The 21,444-nt window shown below is 35.2% G+C and overlaps 1 protein-coding gene across 2 annotated transcripts in view; it reads left to right on the top strand.

Annotated features, from left to right (window-relative positions):
- Nucleotides 1–21,444, top strand: part of GRM5 (glutamate metabotropic receptor 5) — a 595,687-nt gene that overhangs the window by 228,346 nt on the left and 345,897 nt on the right. For both annotated transcript variants that reach the window (XM_017887662.1, XM_017887663.1), the window contains exon 3: nucleotides 4,714–4,963. In XM_017887662.1, the coding sequence (XP_017743151.1) occupies nucleotides 4,714–4,963 (250 nt within the window). The remainder of the gene's footprint in view (nucleotides 1–4,713; nucleotides 4,964–21,444) is intronic.

The raw sequence follows: 21,444 nt of genomic DNA, 5'->3' as shown, positions 1-21,444 counted from the left end.
CAGAGTGAACAGGCAACCTACAGAATGGGAGAAAATTTTTGCAATCTACTCATCTGACAAAGGGCTAATATCCAGAATCTACAAAGAACTCAAACAAATATACAAGAAAAAAACAAACAACCCCATCAAAAAGTGGGCAAAGGATATGAACAGACATTTCTCAAAAGAAGACATTCATACAGCCAACAGACACATGAAAAAATGCTCATCATCACTCGCCATCAGAGAAATGCAAATCAAAACCACAATGAGATACCATCTCACACCAGTTAAAGTTACTCTTTAATGAATCCTGTTTCCAACATGTGCTTTATAGGGTCAATGTAGGCAGATACTTCCAGATCCCAGCTGATGCAATTCAGGTCAAATAGTATTAGTGAAAGCACTAGCTTTAAACAGTATTTGAGGTTGAATTATTAAAATCTGTTATGATCTGAGGGAAAAACTAGGGTCCTTGAGGAAAAAATACCAACATTTTGATTATTGTGCAACTCTGTTCATGTTTTAAGTGAAATATGTTGTAATAGCTTATTAGAATTATGCCCGCTAGACACAGTGTGACAGTCCTGATTGCTGGTCACATAGTTGGGCAGTTATAGTAATCTGGAAATAGACGTTAATTATTTTGTACTGCTCCTTCAATAATTTATTTCTTTATTCAACATGTGTTAGTTATCTAACAGGTCTCAGTAGCGGTACAAAAGTGAATAATATATTGTTGTTGCAAATAGCAGAATTTTTTCCTTTTAAACTAATTTTTTAGGGTTTTTAGGCTGACTAGTATTTTATTGTGTATATATACACCACATTTTTAAATTAATTTATCTATTGATGGATAGAACTTGGCTTTTGTAAATAATGTTACCATGAACGTGGGAATGCAGTTAAAATTTGCTGGAAATGTAGCCAGAAGTAGGGGTGCTATATCATATGGTAATTCCATTTTTAGTTTTGTTGAGGAACCTCCATGAAGTTTATTAATGGGTGTACTAATTTACATTTCCACCAAGCATAGAATATAAATAACTTCTATGAGTTTTATCCGTAAAACAGGATAAATTGATAAAGCAGAGAGAAGACAATTACTTTTAAAATTATCTGCATCAACTCTCTCCTTTCAATGACTTATAAGTATGCTAGTTTATTTTTTTCATTAAATGTATATTTTCACATTTTCAAAAGTCAAATAGTACAGCAGGGCTTAAAGTGAAAAAAGTGTTTCAGTTTTTCATCCTTTTATTTTCACCTCCGTATCTCTAATATGAATGTCTTTTTTAAAAATAGCTACTTTTAAATGACTATAGACATTATTTCTTACCTTGTACATCTTCTTATTCCTGCTTTTAATATAATTCTCTCATAACATTAGCTAACTCCGTATTATTTTAGCATCCAGTAATTCCCTTAATCACATATATTTTATTTTCTGTATATGTTGACTTCCAAATTGGGAGTAGATGATTTTAATGGCCTTCCACTTCCCAACAACTTTCCCTGCATCTACCTCTCAGCCTTCATCTTCTTTCTCTTTAATTATCATTGTAAAAGTTGATAACAAATATATTTTATTGCATAGTGAGTTTTTCCATTTGTCTATAGGTGGATTCTTAAAGATGAAAATCAGTGATTGACATTTGCATCATTATGTCTGTAAGTAGTGTGAGCTATGAGTGAAGACATTGGGCTATGATTACATTTTCTCCAAAAAATTCCAAGTTATAAACTCTCTGCTACCTTAAGAAGTTATATGGATTCCTTCTTACTTCTATTCATTGTTTAAAATGAAGTCACATGTTAGTTTCATATTTTATATCACAGCTTTCTTTCTCAGTTACTTGTTTCCCTCTGTTGGAAAAAATAATCGTTGCTTCCTTAGCTTTTCCTCATTCTACATATTACTTGAAATGTGTTCTATTCTTTGAGAAGCCTGTAGACATTTTTTGCTGTGCTTTTTTCATTATTTTAAAATGTATAATTATAGAATACAGTGTTTCCATCAACTATCGGAAAGTCTCAACGCTTCAGTCTTTTCCGTTTTATTGGAAGACATATTCTCATTTGTCTCCTGGCTAACAAAGGTTTTCTTTTGTTAAATCAAAATTATATTCTGTAAAATTTTTATGTCACACATGTATTAAAACTGTTTCTTATTTAAATGTTTAAACTTTCTTTCTTAGAGCAGTTTTTGATTCACTGCAAAACTGAGTGAAAATTTTCATATACCCCTGTCTTTTTTAATTTTAAAGAGTACAGCTTGAGATTTGCTCTGGGAAAATAATATTTTATTCTGCTAGTGTAAGCTTACTTGTTTTAGTCTAGTGTTCAGCAATAGTGCCATTTGCTCCACTGTTTGTTTTGGATGCTGCATTAAAGAGTAGCTAAACTCTGTCTAGAATATTCTTTATAATTTCAATAGGTACAATTAATTGGGTTCAGGTGACCTACCAGATAGTTTACATACATTGAAAATAATATTAAAATATCTGAATATTAAGCAGTGTTACTTCAGAAAGCTGAGATTAAAAAGACTATCTAAACTGAAGTCGAACTCAGGTTTCTCTAATGACAAAGTTCTCTCCACTATTTCAAGCTGCTTCTCTACAACATATTGTACAAACAAAAACAATGTTAAACCTGTTAGGAACAAAATGCTAAAAATTCTGAATTTGTTAGGTGTCTTTTCTTGTTTAACAGTGAATGTATTGAGAATAAAAGTAAATAATGTGAAATTCTCAATAAATTCACATCACAATCACTATACCTAATTTCAAATTATTTATGCAAATGCCTCTGCATTAAATCAAAACATGAAATGCAAGACAGTCTGTTGAAAACAGAGTTTGCTAAAATAAATCAAAGAATAATAGATTATTCACATTAGTGTAAAACTGATAGTAATTTAGGCCCATTGGCACATTTTTCAGAAAGTGCCCTTTAAACTTTGTTAATTGCAAAATAACTAGATTGCCCACCTGCCATCATGACAGAGGCTTCTTGTTGCTTTTAATTCTGGAGAAGGAGGGAAAAGATGCAGCTGGCCCACCAGTATTTTTGGCTCAGACTCAAGCTGACCTGCTCTGCTCTGCCCTTTGCAGTTTGTTCATGGAGACAAAACTTCACCAAAATCCACCCTCAAAGTTTACAGATTTCATTTGCAGCAAGGTACCTGTGGTATGGTAGCACCCACATCAGGACAGGAATCAGAGACATATGTTCAAACCAAGATCCTGACACCTACTATCTGTATTTGAACTTCAGTTTTATCAGCCAAGAGGAGATAACATTAACCTTTATCACAGATTTGTAAGGAGCAGTGAGCTAGCATATGTAAACTGACTTTCCCAAAATAAAATTGTTGTGGAATTATTTTTATTGCAGTTATAGACATATAGTGAACCCTATGCGATTGAATGTTCAGTGCTCCGTATTAATTTGATATCTACTCATCCTGACGAGATTCCAGTTCCTAGGTCAAGTTGATTTTTAGGTCAGTCGCATCCTTATATGTTCTACAGCTTGGCTATCTTGTAATAACCTCTTGTATTCTTCAAAACAATCCTAATTTTTTATATATATCATATACCCCTCATATATCTAATATTTTGAAAATTCAGAATATGAGCCCTGTATAAAATATTTAGCCTTAAAATGTTCCAAAAATATCTAAAATTGGAGAATTATCACTTTCAAATAGAAAAGAGAAATGCTTATGTAACTAGAATTCTGAGACTCCTAAGAGTCAGCCTTAGACAAGTAGAGGGAGCAGAACCTATGCTATTAGATCTGTGAATGGAGTTCAGCCCTCCACTTACTGCTAGAGTAACTCCAGGTAAATGTAGACCTAACTGCTTTATCTGTTTTCTGATCTATATGTGGAATGGAACTTATAATATCTACATCAATATTTTATTGTGAGTGCTAAATTAGATTACATATATAAAGGTCCTGGTGTCCTGGCATATAACTGACTGTCAATATTAATCCCCTTTTCCATTAATTTTAAAAGACTACCATTAGTCCTTAATCTCCAAATTTTGAAAAGGACTTTGAACTTTTTCATCCTTATGAATACCCCATGTTTGTATAAGATAAAACTGTAAACGTTTTTCATAAGTTTACACATTCATCTGTGACAAGACTAAATCTTAATCAAGGATCTCAGATTTTTAGTTAAGACCAAACCATAAATTCTCATGACTATAAGTATATAATATACTGAATATTATATATAGTATAATACTTTATAAAACATTTATATGGCAACATCTATACTATATAGACTACATGTATTACTCATATGTACTATATTTTTAAATACAAAAATCTCAGTAGGATGAAATTATCATCAATGAAAAGCAAAGGGAAGTGAGATCGAATGCAAACAAAAAAAAATCTGATACATATTTCCATCAACTCATACTTAGAAGAAGAGCTGTTTTTCAGTCATAAAAGGATGATGAATTGCTTACCCTTTTTATATTATTCTCTCCATCACAGTGAAAATATAAATGATGAATGCATGTATAATGTGGTTCAATTGTAATTTGTCCAAAATAAGCAAGTCAGCAAAAGAGCAAAAACTGAAATTTAGTTCTTCAGGTTCCAAGTCCTGCACCATGACTTTCATGCTCCTAACACCTGCATTCTGATTACACCCAATTAATGCAACAATCTCATTTCACTATCCCTCTGCTTATCTATGTTTTCACACAGGCAACTATGGAGAAAGTGGGATGGAAGCCTTCAAAGATATGTCAGCGAAGGAAGGGATTTGCATCGCCCACTCTTACAAAATCTACAGTAATGCAGGGGAGCAGAGCTTTGATAAGCTGCTGAAGAAGCTCACAAGTCACTTGCCTAAGGCCCGGGTGGTGGCCTGCTTCTGTGAGGGCATGACGGTGAGAGGTCTGCTGATGGCCATGAGGCGCCTGGGTCTAGCGGGAGAATTTCTGCTTCTGGGCAGGTGAGTGACAATAAGAAAATTTACATGGAGTTGATACCAAGAATTTGGCAGCACCAAAAGGTAGCTTTTAGTGTACAATAAAAAAAAAAAATCTTTCAAAGCTTAATCTGTGCAGTGGAAATAGAGCTTAAATTTCATAATGCACCTGTGCCTGGAGAAAATCATGGAAAATAGGTAGACCCACCATGTGCTGATTAATAATAACAGGAATCAACAAATGAAGATGATGAATCTGTAAGTCCTAAAACACATGACTGTAAGGTAATGAAATGGATTTTTTTTATATCCTTGAGTAATTCACTTGGAAAGCAAACATGTCTCAAACTCCTAGTTGCTTTATTTTTTTTTTTCATATATATGTATTTTTTATTTAAGTTCTAGGGTACATGTGCACAACGTGCAGATTTGTTACATATGTATGCTTGTGCCATGTTGGTGTGCTGCACCCATCAACTCGTCAGCACCCATCAACTCATCATTTATATCAGGTACAACTCCCAATGCCATCCCTCCCCGCTCTCCCCTCCCCATAATAGGCCCCAGTGTGTGATGTTCCCCTTCCAGAGTCCAAGTGATCTCGTTGTTCAGTTCCCACCTATGAGTGAGAACACGAGGTGTTTGGTTTTCTGTTCTTGCGATAGTTTGCTGAGAATGATGGTTTCCAGCTGCATCCATGTCCCTACAAAGGACATGAACTCATCCTTTCTTATGGCTGCATAGTATTCCATGGCATATATGTGCCACATTTTCTTAATCCAGTCTGTCACTGATGGACATTTGGGTTGATTCAAAGTCTTTGCTATTGTGAATAGTGCCACAATAAACATACGTGTGCATATGTCTTTATAGCTGCATGATTTATACTCCTTTGGGTATATACCCAGTAATGGGATGGCTGGGTCATATGGTACTTCTAGTTCTAGATCCTTGAGGAATCGCCATACTGTTTTCCATAATGATTGAACTAGTTTACAATCCCACCAACAGTGTAAAAATGTTCCTATTTCTCCACATCCTCTCCAGAACCTGTTGTTTCCTGACTTTTTAATGATTGCCATTCTAACTGGTGTGAGATGGTATCTCATTGTGGTTTTGATTTGCATTTCTCTGATGGCCAGTGATGACGAGCACTTTTTCATGTGCCTGTTGGCTATATGCATGTCTTCTTTTGAGAAATGTCTATTCATATCCTTTGCCCACTTTTTGATGGAGTTGTTTGTTTTTTCTTGTAAATTTGTTTGAGTTCTTTGTAGGTTCTGGATATTAGCCTTTTGTCAGATGAGTAGATTGCAAAAATTTTCTCCCACTCTGTAGGTTGCCTGTTCACTCTGATGGTAGTTTCTTTTGCTGTGCAGAAGATCTTTAGTTTAATTTGATCCCATTTGTCAATTATGGCTTTTGTTGCCGTTGCTTTTGGTGTTTTAGACATGAAGTCCTTGCCCGTGCCTATGTCCTGAATGGTATTACCTAGGTTTTCTTCTAGAGTTTTTATGGTTTTAGGTCTAACATTTAAGTCTCTAATCCATCTTAAATCAATTTTCGTATAAGGAGTAAGGAAGGGATCCAGTTTCAGCTTTCTACTTATGGCTAGCCAATTTTCCCAGCACCATTTATTAAATAGGGAATCCTTTCCTCATTTCTTGTTTTTGTCAAGTTTGTCAAAGATCAGATGGCTGTAGATGTGTGGTGTTATTTCTGAGTACTCTGTTCTGTTCCATTGGTCTATATCTCTGTTACGGTACCAGTACCATGCTGTTTTAGTTACTATAGCCTTATAGTACAGTTTGAAGTCAGGTAGCATGATGCCTCCAGCTTTGTTCTTTTGACTTAGGATTGTCTTGGCAATGCAGGGTCTTTTCATAGTTGCTTTTAAAATTGATTTTGAGAATGACTACATGAGTTTGGTTTATAATGTAGAATCATAGAATTTGGGATTTGGAAGTGAGGAATTGCTTTCAGAGCACATTTTTAAAACATTAGAAAATGGGCTTGTTATTTTATATCACAAAAATGTCATTACCTTGCCTGGTCACCTACACTGTTTCTAGACAAGATACTAAAATATTAGCTTCCACAGAGATTGACTTGAATTACCTGGATAATTCACTTGATTGACACAACTCAGCCCATTCCCTGTTGTTGTGGCTGAATCAGTATATTAGTCAAATTTTCCAGAGAAATAAAACCAAAGCTATATACATATATAAAAAAATGCATTTATGTATATATGTGTGTATATATATTTACATATGTATATATATGATTTACAAGGTATTGGTTCATGTGATTGGAGAAGTCACAAGATCTGCAGTTGGCAGGCTAAAGACCCAGGAGAGCCAATGTGTGGTTCCAATCCAAGTCCAAAGGTCTTAGAACCATGAGAGCTGATAATATTAAGTTCCAGTCTGAAAGCTGGTAGGTTTGCAATTTAAGATGAGCCAATGTTTCAGTCCAAGTCTGAAGGCTGAAAAAGACCAATGCCCATCTCATGCTGTCAGGCAAAAAACATTACCTCTTAGCCTTTTCATACTATTCAGGTCTTCAATTGATTGAAGTCTATCCATATTAGAGAGGGCAATCTGCTTTACTCAGTCTACTGTTTCAAATATTAATCTTATCCAAAACACTCTCACAGACACAGGCAGAATAATGTTTGGTAAAATGTCTGGGCACCCATAGCCCAGGCACTAGACACATAAAATTAACTATCATCACTAGTAAGACAACATCATAGTTTTGAATGTGTGAATGAAGTTCACTTCTGAGAAGGTAACACTGGAAGTTACAAGTGGTAGGGAAGCTGCTTCTTCATTGCATACCTTTAAAACATTATGTACCGTATATCTTTTTATTAACAGGTAGCCAATGTGAAGAACAGCAAAAACTTTAGAAACCATTGCATCTTTCTCAGGATTTCTGCCCCAGATAGAGAGCCAAGTCACTTGTTACTAACTTTTGATTGCCTATTAAGGGAAATGTACTACCTTCATTTTTCAAATGCTTAACTGACCTTCTGTGATCAGACTTAGCTCCAGCTAGGATACATTTTATGATAGCCATTTTATGTACCCAATTCTGTTCTGTCTGATCTGATGGCAATAGATTGATAGGGCTATTTTGGTATGAGGCCACACATCCTTCAGTAAAAATGATATTGAGTGAGATTCCTTTTTTATCAATGTCATACATTTTGTCAAAATCATCCCTAGTTGGCAGGAATGATCCACCAGTTACTTTTATGCAACCCAGGAACATGCCAGCTGCCAATATTCTCATACTGTATTCTGAAGTGCAGTGTTACCACTGCAGTAAAAAGATCAGAAAAGAAAAAAATCTGGCTTTAAGTAGGTCTGTTTTTCTGATAGGGAATAAAGAATTCCATGATTCCTATCTGCTCCATTTGACAGCAGTAATAAGAAAAATCAGCATTTGTTTTCAGTCATACGGTGTATTTTCCAAAAGCAAATGTTCTTTGATCCCACATACACTAAGTAAATAGATTGGTTTTTACGGTATTTGCCATTTTTCATCTATGATTTTATTTCCAGAAGCATTGCAAAATTTTATATTTTGTGTATTTTAAAATTTATTTTGTAGATGATAAACACAGAGTTCTTTCCATATAGTTTATTTCATGGAATACTAAATTTATAGCCTTTAGTTAGATTTTTTTATCCCCCCATTAACTGGTTATTTAGTAATTTGACATTTACTTGAACATCAATTCATCTCATTTTTAAGCAGTTTTGTTAGGTCTTCCTTACTCCAAATTTAAAAAATATCTTCCTGTAGTTTCTGCCTCTTGGCCCAGGTTTTTTTTTTTTTCTCTCTCTCTCTCTCTAAAAGTAACATGTGATATTCTTTCAAATATTTGGGAACAACAGTGTGGTCCTCAGTACTCTCCAACTTCTCTTTGAAATATCCCAACTTCTTCCAACTATCTTAGTGAGACAGCACTGTGGGTGTTAATAAACCACTTATCAGAACCATTTATAGGACCATTTATCAAACACTTTTTGCCAATTACTGTGCTAAGCACTTTACATGTACTGTTTCATTTAACCATTAAGTTGACAAATGTTGACTATTTAGTATGTGTTAAAGTGCTTGAAATAAATCAGTGAATAAAAGAAACGATAATTATTGCCCTTATGAAACTTACAGATAAGTTAGATAGAGGGTCATATAAGTGTTATGAAAAAATCCCACATCTAAGAACAACCTAAATATTAACTACTATTATATTTTATACACAAGAGCTCTAAGTAAGACTCAGTAAATATTGATGTGTGAAACGGAACAGAAAAGCAAAAGTTAATAGTTTTAAGAAAAAGTTTACATCTACTAACTCTAATTTTACAAATGAGGAAACTGATACCTCCAAAATTTGGATGACGTGCTTAAGGTCACCAATTACCCAACTATCATAACTTATAATCCAGTGTTCTTTTCTACTAATTTGTCTTCTATAGAGTAGAAACAGAAGGAAAGTTATTATATGATAGCAAACCCTAGGTTCTACATAGAACCTGGGTTTATTTTAAAAAATTGTAAATAATTCAAATTTTAATTTTAATTAGTATTTTATATCAATGTTGCCTCCTAAAAATTTTTATTTAGTTCATCCTGTAACTTCTTTCAGCATTCTAGTGTTATTTTATTTACATATATTCTGCAAACCTCTCTTTTTTCTCCTTCTCTTCCCCAAATCCAACTTGAATGAATGGCTTTAGGAGCTAGAAGTAAAAGCTATGTGTAAAAAAAAAAAAAAGGCTATATTTAGAGCCTACTAGAAGGTCCACATTTAATAGCTGTATTTACTTATAAATATCTCCAGCTGCCTTAGGTCAACCATGTTTAATAGGTCATTCAACTTAAGTGCTTGGCAGGACTAAGACAACTCTGCTGCTGAGACACCTTCATCCATCAACACATCTGACCATCTGTGCTGCACATCGATAGAATGTTAGAATGATACAGACCTGCCCACTAGGTCTTTCCGTTTGAGCTGTGGGTAATCTGCCGTCTCATTGAGAATAAAAATATCCTGTTCAGGTCCCTGAAATAGTCTTGCTAAACACTTTGGCTCTGATAGCAGGCTGAGATCAATAATCTGAACAGTAATGGCATTTCATAAGGGACTTATTTTCTAGAATGAATACACTGTCTTAGTTCTGGATCTGGGAAAGAATTACTTGAAATATATTATTTAAAAGTTAGAAATTTAAATAAGACTTGGAAACAAGAACTAGTTTTTAGCAAATTAACTACTGAAAGATAGTTTTATTTGATCTATAATTAATTTTATTTGAATAATTTGAGAATTTCGATTTTTTAATGCGATGACTATTACAAAACCACAAAAAGGAAATGTACTTAACTTTCAAAAGTACTTGGGAATTATAAGTAGCATTTCTTAGTGAGAAGTCAATCTACATCAATATTTGTCAAAATGGAAATGATAAGAACTTACTGTAAGAAGTAACTTTGCCAATGAAATTACAGTTTTTCTAGTCAAACTATCTTAGTGGCTATTCCCCAGAGGTAGATATTATTCTTTATCTTTACATGTAGCTAGAATATCTATTCCAAATTAAGTCATTTTCATACAAGTATGCAGGCATTCCTTGGAGAAAATGTGGGTTTGACTTCAGACCACCACAATAAAACAATTATCACAATAAAAATCATACAAATTTTTTGTTTTCTCAATTCATATAAAAAGTGGGCTGGGCACTGTGGCTCATGCCTGTAATCCTAGCACTTTGGGAGGCAGAGGCGGGTGGATCACCAGGTCAGGAGATCAAGACCATCCTGGCTAACACGGTGAAACCCCGTCTTTACTAAAAATGGAAAAAATTAGCCGGGCGTGGTGGCATGTGCCTGTAGTCCCAACTACTCAGGAGGCTGAGGCAGGAGAATGACATGAACCCGGGAGGCACAGGTTGCAGTGAACCGAGACTGTGCCACCGCACTCCAGCCTGGGCGACAGAGAGAGACTCTGTCTCAAAAAAAAAGAAAAAAAAAAAGTATCTTTATACTATACTGTAGCCTAATAAGTGCACAATAGAATTATGTCTAAAAATATATATAACTTAATTCAAACATACTTTATTGCTAAAAAAAAAAAAAAAAAAAAAAAAAAAAAGGAAAGCGATCATCTGGGCCTTCAGTGGGTTGGATTCTTTTTGCTGGTTGAGGGTCTTGCCTCGATGTTGGTATCTGCTGACTGATTAGGGTGGCAATTGCTGAAGGTGGCGGTGGCTGTGGCAATTTCTTAAAATAAGACAACAATGAAGTTTGCCACATCAAATGAGTCTTCCTTTCACAAAAGGAAGTGGTATTTATCTGTAGCATGAAACATTGTTTGATGGCATTTTACCCGTGTTAGAATTGCTCTTAAAATTAGAGTCAATCCTTTCAAATTCTGTCACTGCTTTATCTACTAAGTTTAGGTAATAGTCCAAATTCTTTGTTTTCTTTTCAACAATGTGATAGCAACTTCACCAGAGTATATTCTACCTCAAGAAACCACTTTCTTTGCTGATCTATAAGAAGCAACTCCTCATCCATTTAAGATTTATCATGAGATTGTAGGAGTTCAGTCCCATCTTTATACTCACTTTCTAATTCTAGTTATCCTACTCTTTCCACTACATCTTCAGTTACTTCCTTGACTAGAAGTACTGGAACACCTCAAAGTCATCCATGAGGGTTGGAATCACTTCTAAACTCCTGTTGTTGATATTTTGAGCTTCTCCCACGACTCATGAATGTTCTTCATGATACCTAGAATGGTGAATCCTTTCCAGAAGGTTTCCAACTTGCTTTGCTCATATCCATCTGAGGGATTACCACCTATGACAGTTATGCCTTATGAAATGTATTTTAGAAATAATAAGACATGAAAGTCAAAATTACTTGTTGATTCATATTCTGCAGAATGGATATTGTGTTAGTAAGTATGTAAGCAACATTAAACTCCATGTATGTCTCTATCAGACCTCTTGGCTGGCCGGGCACATTGTCAATTATTAGCAGTAGTACTTTGAGAGGATTTGTGTGTGTGTGTTTGTGTGTGTGTATATATATATATATATATATAATATATATATATATATATACTATGTGAGTAGTAATTCTCAAAAGTAAACTTAAAATATTCAATAAATCCGCCAGACGTGGTGGCTTCAAGCCTGTAATCAGCAATTTTGGGAGGCCAAGAATGGGGTGGATCACGAGGTCAGGAAGATCAAAGAACCGATCACTGTCCACACGGTGAAACCCCCATCTCTACTAAAAAATACAAAAAACTAGCCGGGCGAGGTGGCGGGCGCCTTAGTCCCAGCTACTTGAGGCTAAGGCAGGAGAATGCATAAACCCGGGAGGCGAGCTTGCAGTGACTGAGATCCGCCAACTGCACTCCAGTCTAAGGCGACTGAGCGAGATCATCTCAAAAAGAAAAAAAAAAAATTCATAAACCATGCTGTAAAGAGAGTGCTGTCACACGCCAGCCGCTTTGTTTTTTCATTTTTAGAACACAGTCATAAATTTAACAATAATTCATACATTTCCTAGTCTTCTCAGAATGAAAGATTATTGGCTTCTAATTAAAGTCCACCAGTTTATTATCTACTCTAGAAGAGTTAGCCTGTCCTTTGACAATTTGAAAAGCAAGGGCCTTAACTTCTCTCTAGCTGAGAAGTGTTAGATGGCATCTTCTTCCATAAAAAAAAAAAAAAAAAAAAAAAAAAAAAAAAAAAAAAAAAAAAAAAAAAAAAAAAAAGGGGCTGTTTTGTCTACCTTGAAAATATGTTGTTGAAGCTTCTCTATCAGTCTGCACTTGCTGCTTCACCCAGCACTTTTATGTTATAGAGACAGTTTCCTTCTTTCAACCTCATGAAATAACCTCTGCTAGCTTAACACATTTTCTGTAGCTTCCTCCCTCTCTCAGCCTTTATAGGATTAAAGAGAGTTGAAGTCTTGCTCTCGATTAGAATTTTGGTTTACAAGAATGTTGTGGCTGACTTGATCTATCAAGACCATGAAAACTTTCTCCATATGAACAATAAGGCTGTTTCTCTTTCTTATCATTTCTGTATATTCACAACTTGGCTGATTTTGCAACGGGCCTAATTTTTGGCCTATATTTGCTTCCACTATACCTTCTTCGTTAAGTATAATCATTTCTAGCTTTTAAAGTGAGAGACTTACAATTCTTCCTTTCACTTGAGCATTTAGCCATTGTAGGGCTATTAATTAGCCTAATTTCTATATTGTTGTATCTTTAGGGATAGGGAAGCCTGAGGAGAGGGAGAGAGACAGAAGTACAGCCAGTGGGTGGGACCATCAGAACATACTACCCTCATTACTGTCTTATATGGGCACAGTTTGTGATTCCCCAAACCAATGACAACAGTAGCATGTTCCTAACACAAAGAAATAATAAATGTCTGAGGTGACAGATATGTTTATTACCCTGATTTGATCCTTATATATTGTATACATTTATGGAAATATCACACTCTATGTCATAAATGTGTATAATTATCATGTAAATTGAAATAATAATACACGCAAAAAAGATCACTGATTACAGATCACCATAACAGATATAATAATAATGAAAAAGTTTGAAATATTGTGAGAATTAACAAAATTACACAAAATGAGACCATGCCATTGGAAAAATAGTGCCAATAGATGTGTAGGACAGAGTTGCCAACAAACCTTCAATTTCTAGAAAATGCAATCTCTGCGGAGTTACAATAAAATCAAGTGCAATAAAAAGGCATGTCTATAATTTTCTTCTACTAGGTCATTCAATGTCATAAATTTGTAGTATGGGATAAAAGTTAACAATAGGAATGATAGTACCTTTACTGAGGTCATTGGGAAATGTCAGATGTGAAGTAGACACCAGATCATGAGTTCAGTTTTGGATAAGTGGAGTTCAGATATATTTCTTTTTTATTATTATTATACTTTAAGTTCTAGGGTACATGTGCACAACGTGCAGGTTTGTTACATATGTATACATGTGCCATGTTGGTGTGCTGCACCCATTAACTAGTCATTTACATTAGGTATATCTCCTAATGATGTCCCTCCCCCCACCCCACAACAGGCCCCAGTGTGTGATGTTCCCCTTCTTGTGTCCAAGTGTTCTCATTGTTCAGTTCCCACCTATGAGTGAGAACATGCAGTATTTGGTTTTCTGTCCTTGTGATAGTTTGCTGAGAATGTGGTTTCCAGCTTCGTCCATGTCACTACAAAGGACATGAACTCACAATTTTTTATGGTTGCATAGTATTCCATGGTGTATATGTGCCACATTTTCTTAATCCAGAGTTCAGGTATATTTCAAAGATAAAAGTAGTCTACTAGGTAGGAGAATATGTAAGTTGGGAGCTCAGAAGAGACATATAGGCTGTAAATAGAACTGAGAGAATCATCAGGATACTATCAAATCAAGGACGTATTTGTTAAAATTAAGAGAGGAATTCTAAGAAATTATCTTTGAGGGACCTCAGCATTTAGGTTGAAAAAAAAAAAGATGAATTCTAAATCAGAGACAGGAACAGGCAAATCCAGAGATGTAGACGGGAAACCAAGAATGTTGTGTCATCCAAGTCGATGGAAGAGAGTATTTACAGGCAAGACCACAGGGTCAACTGAATTTAGGAGATCAACTGAAAATAATACTGAAATGGCCATTTGAATTTATTGAGGTGGAGAGAATTGGCAATTTAACAAGGCATGGCTGAATAGAGTAATAAAAGTAGATTAACAAAGGTGTGGCTAAGAACTGAGTAGAAGGTGAAAAAATGAACCCATGACATATAAGCCAGTATTTTGGTAAGTTCAAGTAATAAGGAATGAAGAATGAAATCTACCACTCACCCTTGAAAAACATGAGTTTGAACTGTGCAGATCTCCATATACAGATTTTTTTATCAATTGATATGTTGAAATTTATTTTTGAGATTTGCAATAATTTGAACAAACTAACAGAAAAACTATGTTGCCTAGGATTTTTTTAAAAAATAAGAAAATATGTGTCATAAATGAATATAATATTTACATATACTATTTTATCATTTACTACCATAAAATCTACACTAATCTATTATAAAATGTTAAAATTTATCAAAATGTTTGTGCACACTTATGAGCCATTCCTAAGAGGAAACAAAGTAAAGATTTACTATTAAATCATAACTACATAAAATTAACTGTAGTACATGTTGTACTACTGTAATAATTTCAAAGCTACCTCCTATTGATATTGCAATGATTTCAAGTATTGCGAGTATCTGCTTAACTCACAGTTTGAGGCTAATCATCTCCCTGTGAACAGTTCATTTCAGCAGTAAATCACACATCACAGTAAAAAGTGATTGTTCCTAGTTATTGCATATTTTTTTTATCATGTCTCGTGCAATACTGTGAACCTTAAATAACACCATGGGAACCAAAGTGTCAGTAGTGATGCTGGAAGTACTCCCAAAAAGAAGAGAAAAGTCATGACATCACAAGAAAAAGTTGAGTTGCTTAGTATATACTGTATATTGAGGTCTGCAGCTGCAGATGCCCTTCATTTCAAAATAAACAAATCCAGCATAAGGAAAGACCAATGTAATGAAAAAAAAGGAAACATATGAAGCCATCCCTGTGGTTACACCAGCAGGTGTGAAAACCTCACTGTTCTGGGGAAATACTTTTTTATGTAATTTTGAAAATGCAACTTTAATGTAGGTGCAGGATTGAGTATAAGAAAGGTATACATATAGAGTCTAATATTATTCAAGAAAAAGCAAAGTCATTAAAGGATGACTTACTCAAAAGGAAGGTGAAGGATCTAAAGCTGGAGAATTTAATGCTAGCAAAAGATGGTTTGATAATTTTACAAAGATATTTGGCTTAAAAATTGTCAAGATAATGAGAAAAACAGTTTATGTTGCCCAAGCAGCAGCAGACAAGTTCCAAAACACCATTAAGAAAACCACTGAGGAGAAGGAACATTTGCTGGAACAGATTTTTTTTTTTTCTTTTTAAGTTTTAGGGTACATGTACATACGTGCAGGTTTGTTACTAGTTATTTGTTGCATGTTGTGTGCTGCACCCATTCAACTCGTCAGGCACCATCAATTCATATTTATATATTATAACCCCCAATGCAATCCCTCCTCCTCCTCCCTGATAGGCCCCAGGTGTGATGTTCTCGTCCCGAGTCCAAGTGATTCATTGGTTCAGTCCACCTATGAGGAGGGAAATGCTCGGTGTTTGGTTTTCTCTTCTTGTGATGTTGCTAAGAATGATGGTTTCCAGCTGCATCCATGTCCCTACCAAGGGACGCAAACATCCTTTTTTATGGCTGCTAGTTTCCATGGTGTATATGTGCCCATTTTCTTAATCCAGTCTGTAAGGATGGACATTGGGTTGTTTCCAAGTCTTTGCTATTGTGAATGTGCTGCAATAAAATACGTGTGCATGTGTCTTGTAGTAAATATATATCCTTTGGGTATTACCCATTAGTGGATTGGTGGTCATTGCTACATCTAGTTCTAGATCTCCTTGAGGAATTGCCATACTGTGGAACAGATTTTTAATGTGTGTCAAAGTGCTCTATTCTGTACAGAAAAATACCACAAAGAATATGTATTAATAAAGAAGAGAAGTGAACGCTAGGAAGGAATAAGCTAACCCTCCTGTATTGTGATAAATACAGTCAGGTTTATTATGATCATGACTTCTCTTATCTACAAAGTTGCTCATCTCCTAGCATTGAAGGGAAAAGATGAGCATCAGCTACCAGTCTTTTGGTTGTACAAGAAGACCTGGACATTGAGAACTATTTTTCTTGATAGGTTTCATTAGCAGTTTGTCCCTGAAGTCATGAAGTACCTGGCTTGTAAGGACTGCCTTATAAAGTTCCTTTGCTATTGAACAATGCCGCTTACTGCCCAGAACCTCATGAGTTCGACATGGAAATATCTACTTGCCCCTAGACACAAAGTCTCTAACTCAGCCTCTAGATTAGGAGTCATAAGGGCCATAAAAGCTCATTACACCGAGTACTCTATGGAAAGTATCATCAACAGTTTGAAGAGTATACAAATAGAGACAACATCATGAAAGTCTGGAAAAATTATACCACTGAAGATACAATTGTTGTTATGGAAAAAAGCCCTGAAAGCCATCAAGCCTGATACAATAAATCCCTGCTGAAGAAAACTGTTTCCAGATGTTGTGTATCACTTCACAATATTTATGATAGAGCCAATTAAGGAAATCATGAGATCATGGGTATGGAAAAAAAAGGTGGGGGTGAAGGGTTTCAGAATACGGATCTTGGAGAAATTCAAGAGCTAACAGACATCACACTACCAGAATTAACAGAAGATGACTTTGATGGAGATGAGTGCTTTTGGATCAGTGCCAGATGAGGAGGAAGATGATGTTGAAGAAGTAGTGTCAGAAAGCAAATTGACATTAGATAATCTAGCAGGAAGATTTCAGTTATTCAAGACTGCTTTTGGCTTCTTTTATGACATGGTCCTTTCCGTGATACAGGCATTGAAATTAAAGCTAACAGTGGAAGAAGGCTTGATACTGTATAGAAACATTTTTAGAGAAATGGAAAAGAAAAGACAGGCAGAAATTACAATGCATTTCCTTTAATGTGTTAAGTTAAACCAAATGTGCTTGCCTCTCCTGTCTCCCCTTCCACCTCATCTGCTTCGTCTGCCACTGCCACCCCTGAAACAGCAAGACCTTCCCTTCCTCTTCCCCATCAGCCTACAGTGTGAAGGCAATTAGGATGAAAACCTTTATGATGATCCACATCTACTTCATGAATAGTAAATATATATGTTTCTTCCCTATGAGTTTCTTGATAATATTTCTTCATCTTGCTTACTTTATTATAAGAATACAGTATATAATGCATACAACATACAAAAATATGTATTAATCAACTGATTATGTTATTTGTAAGAATTGGGTCAACAGTAGGTCATTAGTAGTTAAGATTTAGGAGAGTCAAAAGTTAGGCCAGGCATGGTGGCTCAAGCCTGTAATCCCAGCACTTTGAGAGGCCGAGACGGGTGGATCACGAGGTCAGGAGATCAAGACCATCCTGGCTAACACAGTGAAACCCCGTCTCTACTAAAAAATACAAAAAACTAGCCAGGCGAGGTGGCGGGTGCCTGTAGTCCCAGCTACGTGGGAGGCTGAGGCAGGAGAATGGTGTAAACCTGGGAGGCAGAGCTTGCAGTGAGCTGAGATCCGGCCACTACACTCCAGCCTGGGCGACAGAGCGAGACTCCGTCTCAAAAAAAAAAACAAAAGTTGTATGTAGATATTTGACTCTGTAGCATGATGTTGCCTCTAACTCCTGCATTGTTCAAGGATTAACTGTATATTTTAAGCGAAAATGAGGTAAAGAGAGATTTTTTAACATTAATATTTTATTTATTTCCAAAGATGTAATTTATGATAATGAAAAATAATTTAAATGGTGAACAAAATGTATAGTGAAAAGCACTTGTATTTCTATGTCGACTCATGGTATTATTAAATCATTTGCTATTTGATAATATTATGAATGAAAATTGCATCATAATGTTTTAATTTGTAGTTTTAAAATTATGAGTAAGATAGTAAATATTTTCATATGTTGTGACATATATCTTTATGTCCTAAAAGCTACTTATCCATGTACTAAAATCATTTTTTTGTTTAGTTTTCCTTATTGATTTCTTTTTTCTTTCTTTCTTTTTTTTTTTTTTGGGGGGGAATCTTGCTCTGTCGCCCAGGCTGGAGTGCAGTGGCGCGATCTCGGCTCCTTCAAGCTCCGCCTCCCGGGTTCATGCCATTCTCCTGCCTCAGCCTCCTGAGTAGCTGGGAATATAGGCGCCCGTCACCTCGCCCAGCTAATTTTTTTTTTTTTTTTTTTTTTGTATTCTTAGTAGAGAAGGAGTTTCACCGTGTTAGCCAGGATGATCTCAATCTCCTGACCTCGTGATCCGCCCGCCTTGGTCTCCCAAAGTGCTGGGATTACAGGCAGGAGCCATCGTGCCCTGCCTCCTTATTGATTTCTAATCAGGAATCATTAATTATTAATTATTAATTCCTAATTAAGGAAGGTAGCTCATTGGAATATGTTGAAAATATTTTACTCTTGTCATTTAATTTGGACTTTATGATCTTCAGACAATACCAAGCTTTATAATTTTTAGATTTTTAAAATTTATGATATATAGTATATGTATCTTGCATGAAAGGTCAGTTGTTTATTTAATTGGTTAATTTTGGTATCCAGGTAGGATAGGTAATTTAATTAATGAAAAGTGGGTTATGAATAGTATAAAATTCATAAAAATGTGGGAATTGGTGACATTTAAAGTCCAGGTAGAGGAAACCAACTGAGAAGATGTACTACAGAACAAGAACTGAAATTTAAAAATGTGTTGGGATATATACAGCTTAAATATTTAGAAATAGAAAAATCACTTGATGGCCTTTCTTCCTAAATTTGGAGGCAAGTGGAGAAGGAAGTTTCTGTGTGTGTATGTGTGTGTGTGTAGCATAAGGGGTGTGACAGTGGGTTGAGAAACAGTTGAGATTGGAAACCAGGAAAACTATACTGCTAATAAGTGGTTTCATTTATTATTTTTTAAAGATATTACTCCATCTGTTACAAACAATGAAAAGAGAAAGATTTCATTAAACTGTAATATAAGATATTTGTAAAATAAGACCAAATTTAACATTTGTAACTGTAGAGTCACATAAAGTATTATATTAAATTCTCACTGTCAGGGATTTAAAGGTTCATTAAACAATAGTCCTTTTCTCAAATTAAATACCAGCAAGAAGTCATGGAGTTAGTATATATTAGCTAAATGAAAACCAAATCTTTGATCTGTGACCAAATATTCTTCTCCATCCCCACAGTCACAGACAGGGCTGCACAATCACAGGACTTGCCCACTTTAATAGATAGCTTTCAGAAGGACAAGAGAAAAACTCTTAGGTTCAGAGAACAGACTGCTCCATAAAAAGAAGAGATGGAGTCATACACACTCAACTCCTTCTCCAGTTTCACCAGACAGGTGAGTCACTATCCGCAGAAGAGATAGTAGGAAGGTGGTGAAATGAAGCTGTGTGTTTACCTTCAATCCTTTTCCCTCCTGGAGCATAAAAGTCCGCCTCAAACACCCCTATTAAAATGTAAAGAATGAGATATTTATTTTATTCTTCACAAGTCCCTTCTGAAGTGAATAATATTAACCTAACTTTACAGATGAAGAGTCTGAAACCCAGAGACGTTAGTTGTTGTTGTTTTTTTTTTTTTTTTTTTTTTTTTTTTTTTTTTTTTGAGATGAAGTCTCACTCTGTCGCCCAGGCTGGAGTGCAGTGGCGCAATCTCGGCTCACTACAAGTTCCTACGGGTTTACGCTATTCTCCTGCCTGAGCCTCCTGAGTAGCTGGGACTACAGGCACCTGGCTATTTTTTTGTATTTTTAGTAGTAGAGGTTTCAAAATGTTAGCCAGGATGGTCTCGATCTTCTGACCTCGTGATCCGCCTGCCTCGGCCTCCCAAAGTGCTGGAATTACAGGCATGAGTCACCGTGCCTGGCCGACGTTACTTATGTCTTTAAAGGCAACTCTGCTTGCTAGATAAACAGCTGAAATTTAAATAATAGCAGTTGCCTTGGGAGGTGCTGTAGGTCTGACAACTGATAATGAATAGAGGCCTTTGATGTTATTGGATGAAGAAGTATTCCTATGCCCAGGATGAAACCAACCCAGGACTTTGAAGCCCTCTTCTAATACTAGAGCTTGTGCTTTAAAGTAATCTGCATCTCAAAGTACCCTGTTGGCTTTGAGATTGACTGCACTGCGAACATTTGTTTAGATAAATATTTTTAAACTGTTGATGATAATAATTACTTTTTATAGTGTGATCTTTATTTAGCAAGCACTGTTCTAAGTGGTTGATCTTCACATATTAATTTACTGACTTTTTATAGCAATTCTATTTGTAAGCTATCATTATTAACTTCATTTTATAGCTGAAGAAACCGAGACACAGAGAGACAACTAATTTGCTCAAAGTCCCACGGGCAATAAATGGCAGTGAGAATATTAGAAGGTAACCTGTATCCTAAACCATTCTGGAAAACCATCTCTGGATCTTTGATAATCCTCAATTTCAGTAATAAATTTTGTCCTTACAGTATAAGATAATATATCTTTCTCTATTTTCAAGAGAGATAATTTAAACAAAGGAAAATATAGAATTAAATATGATTCTGAAAATGTTTCTTTAAAAAAAAATAAGATTAAGAAACCGGAAGCAATTATACTTTCTGTAATCAAGAAAATTTAATAATTAGATGGACTTTCAAACTGCACTTCCATTTTCCCAGGAAACTAAACTTTTTTTTTTTTTTTTTTTTTTTTTTTTTTTT

This window comes from Rhinopithecus bieti, unplaced genomic scaffold (genome assembly GCF_001698545.2).
Source record: "Rhinopithecus bieti isolate Rb0 unplaced genomic scaffold, ASM169854v2 scaffold_15796, whole genome shotgun sequence".
NCBI lineage: Eukaryota > Metazoa > Chordata > Mammalia > Primates > Cercopithecidae > Rhinopithecus > Rhinopithecus bieti.
The sequence above is the reverse complement of the archived record's forward strand: the minus strand, read 5'-3'. Positions and strand labels throughout refer to the sequence as shown.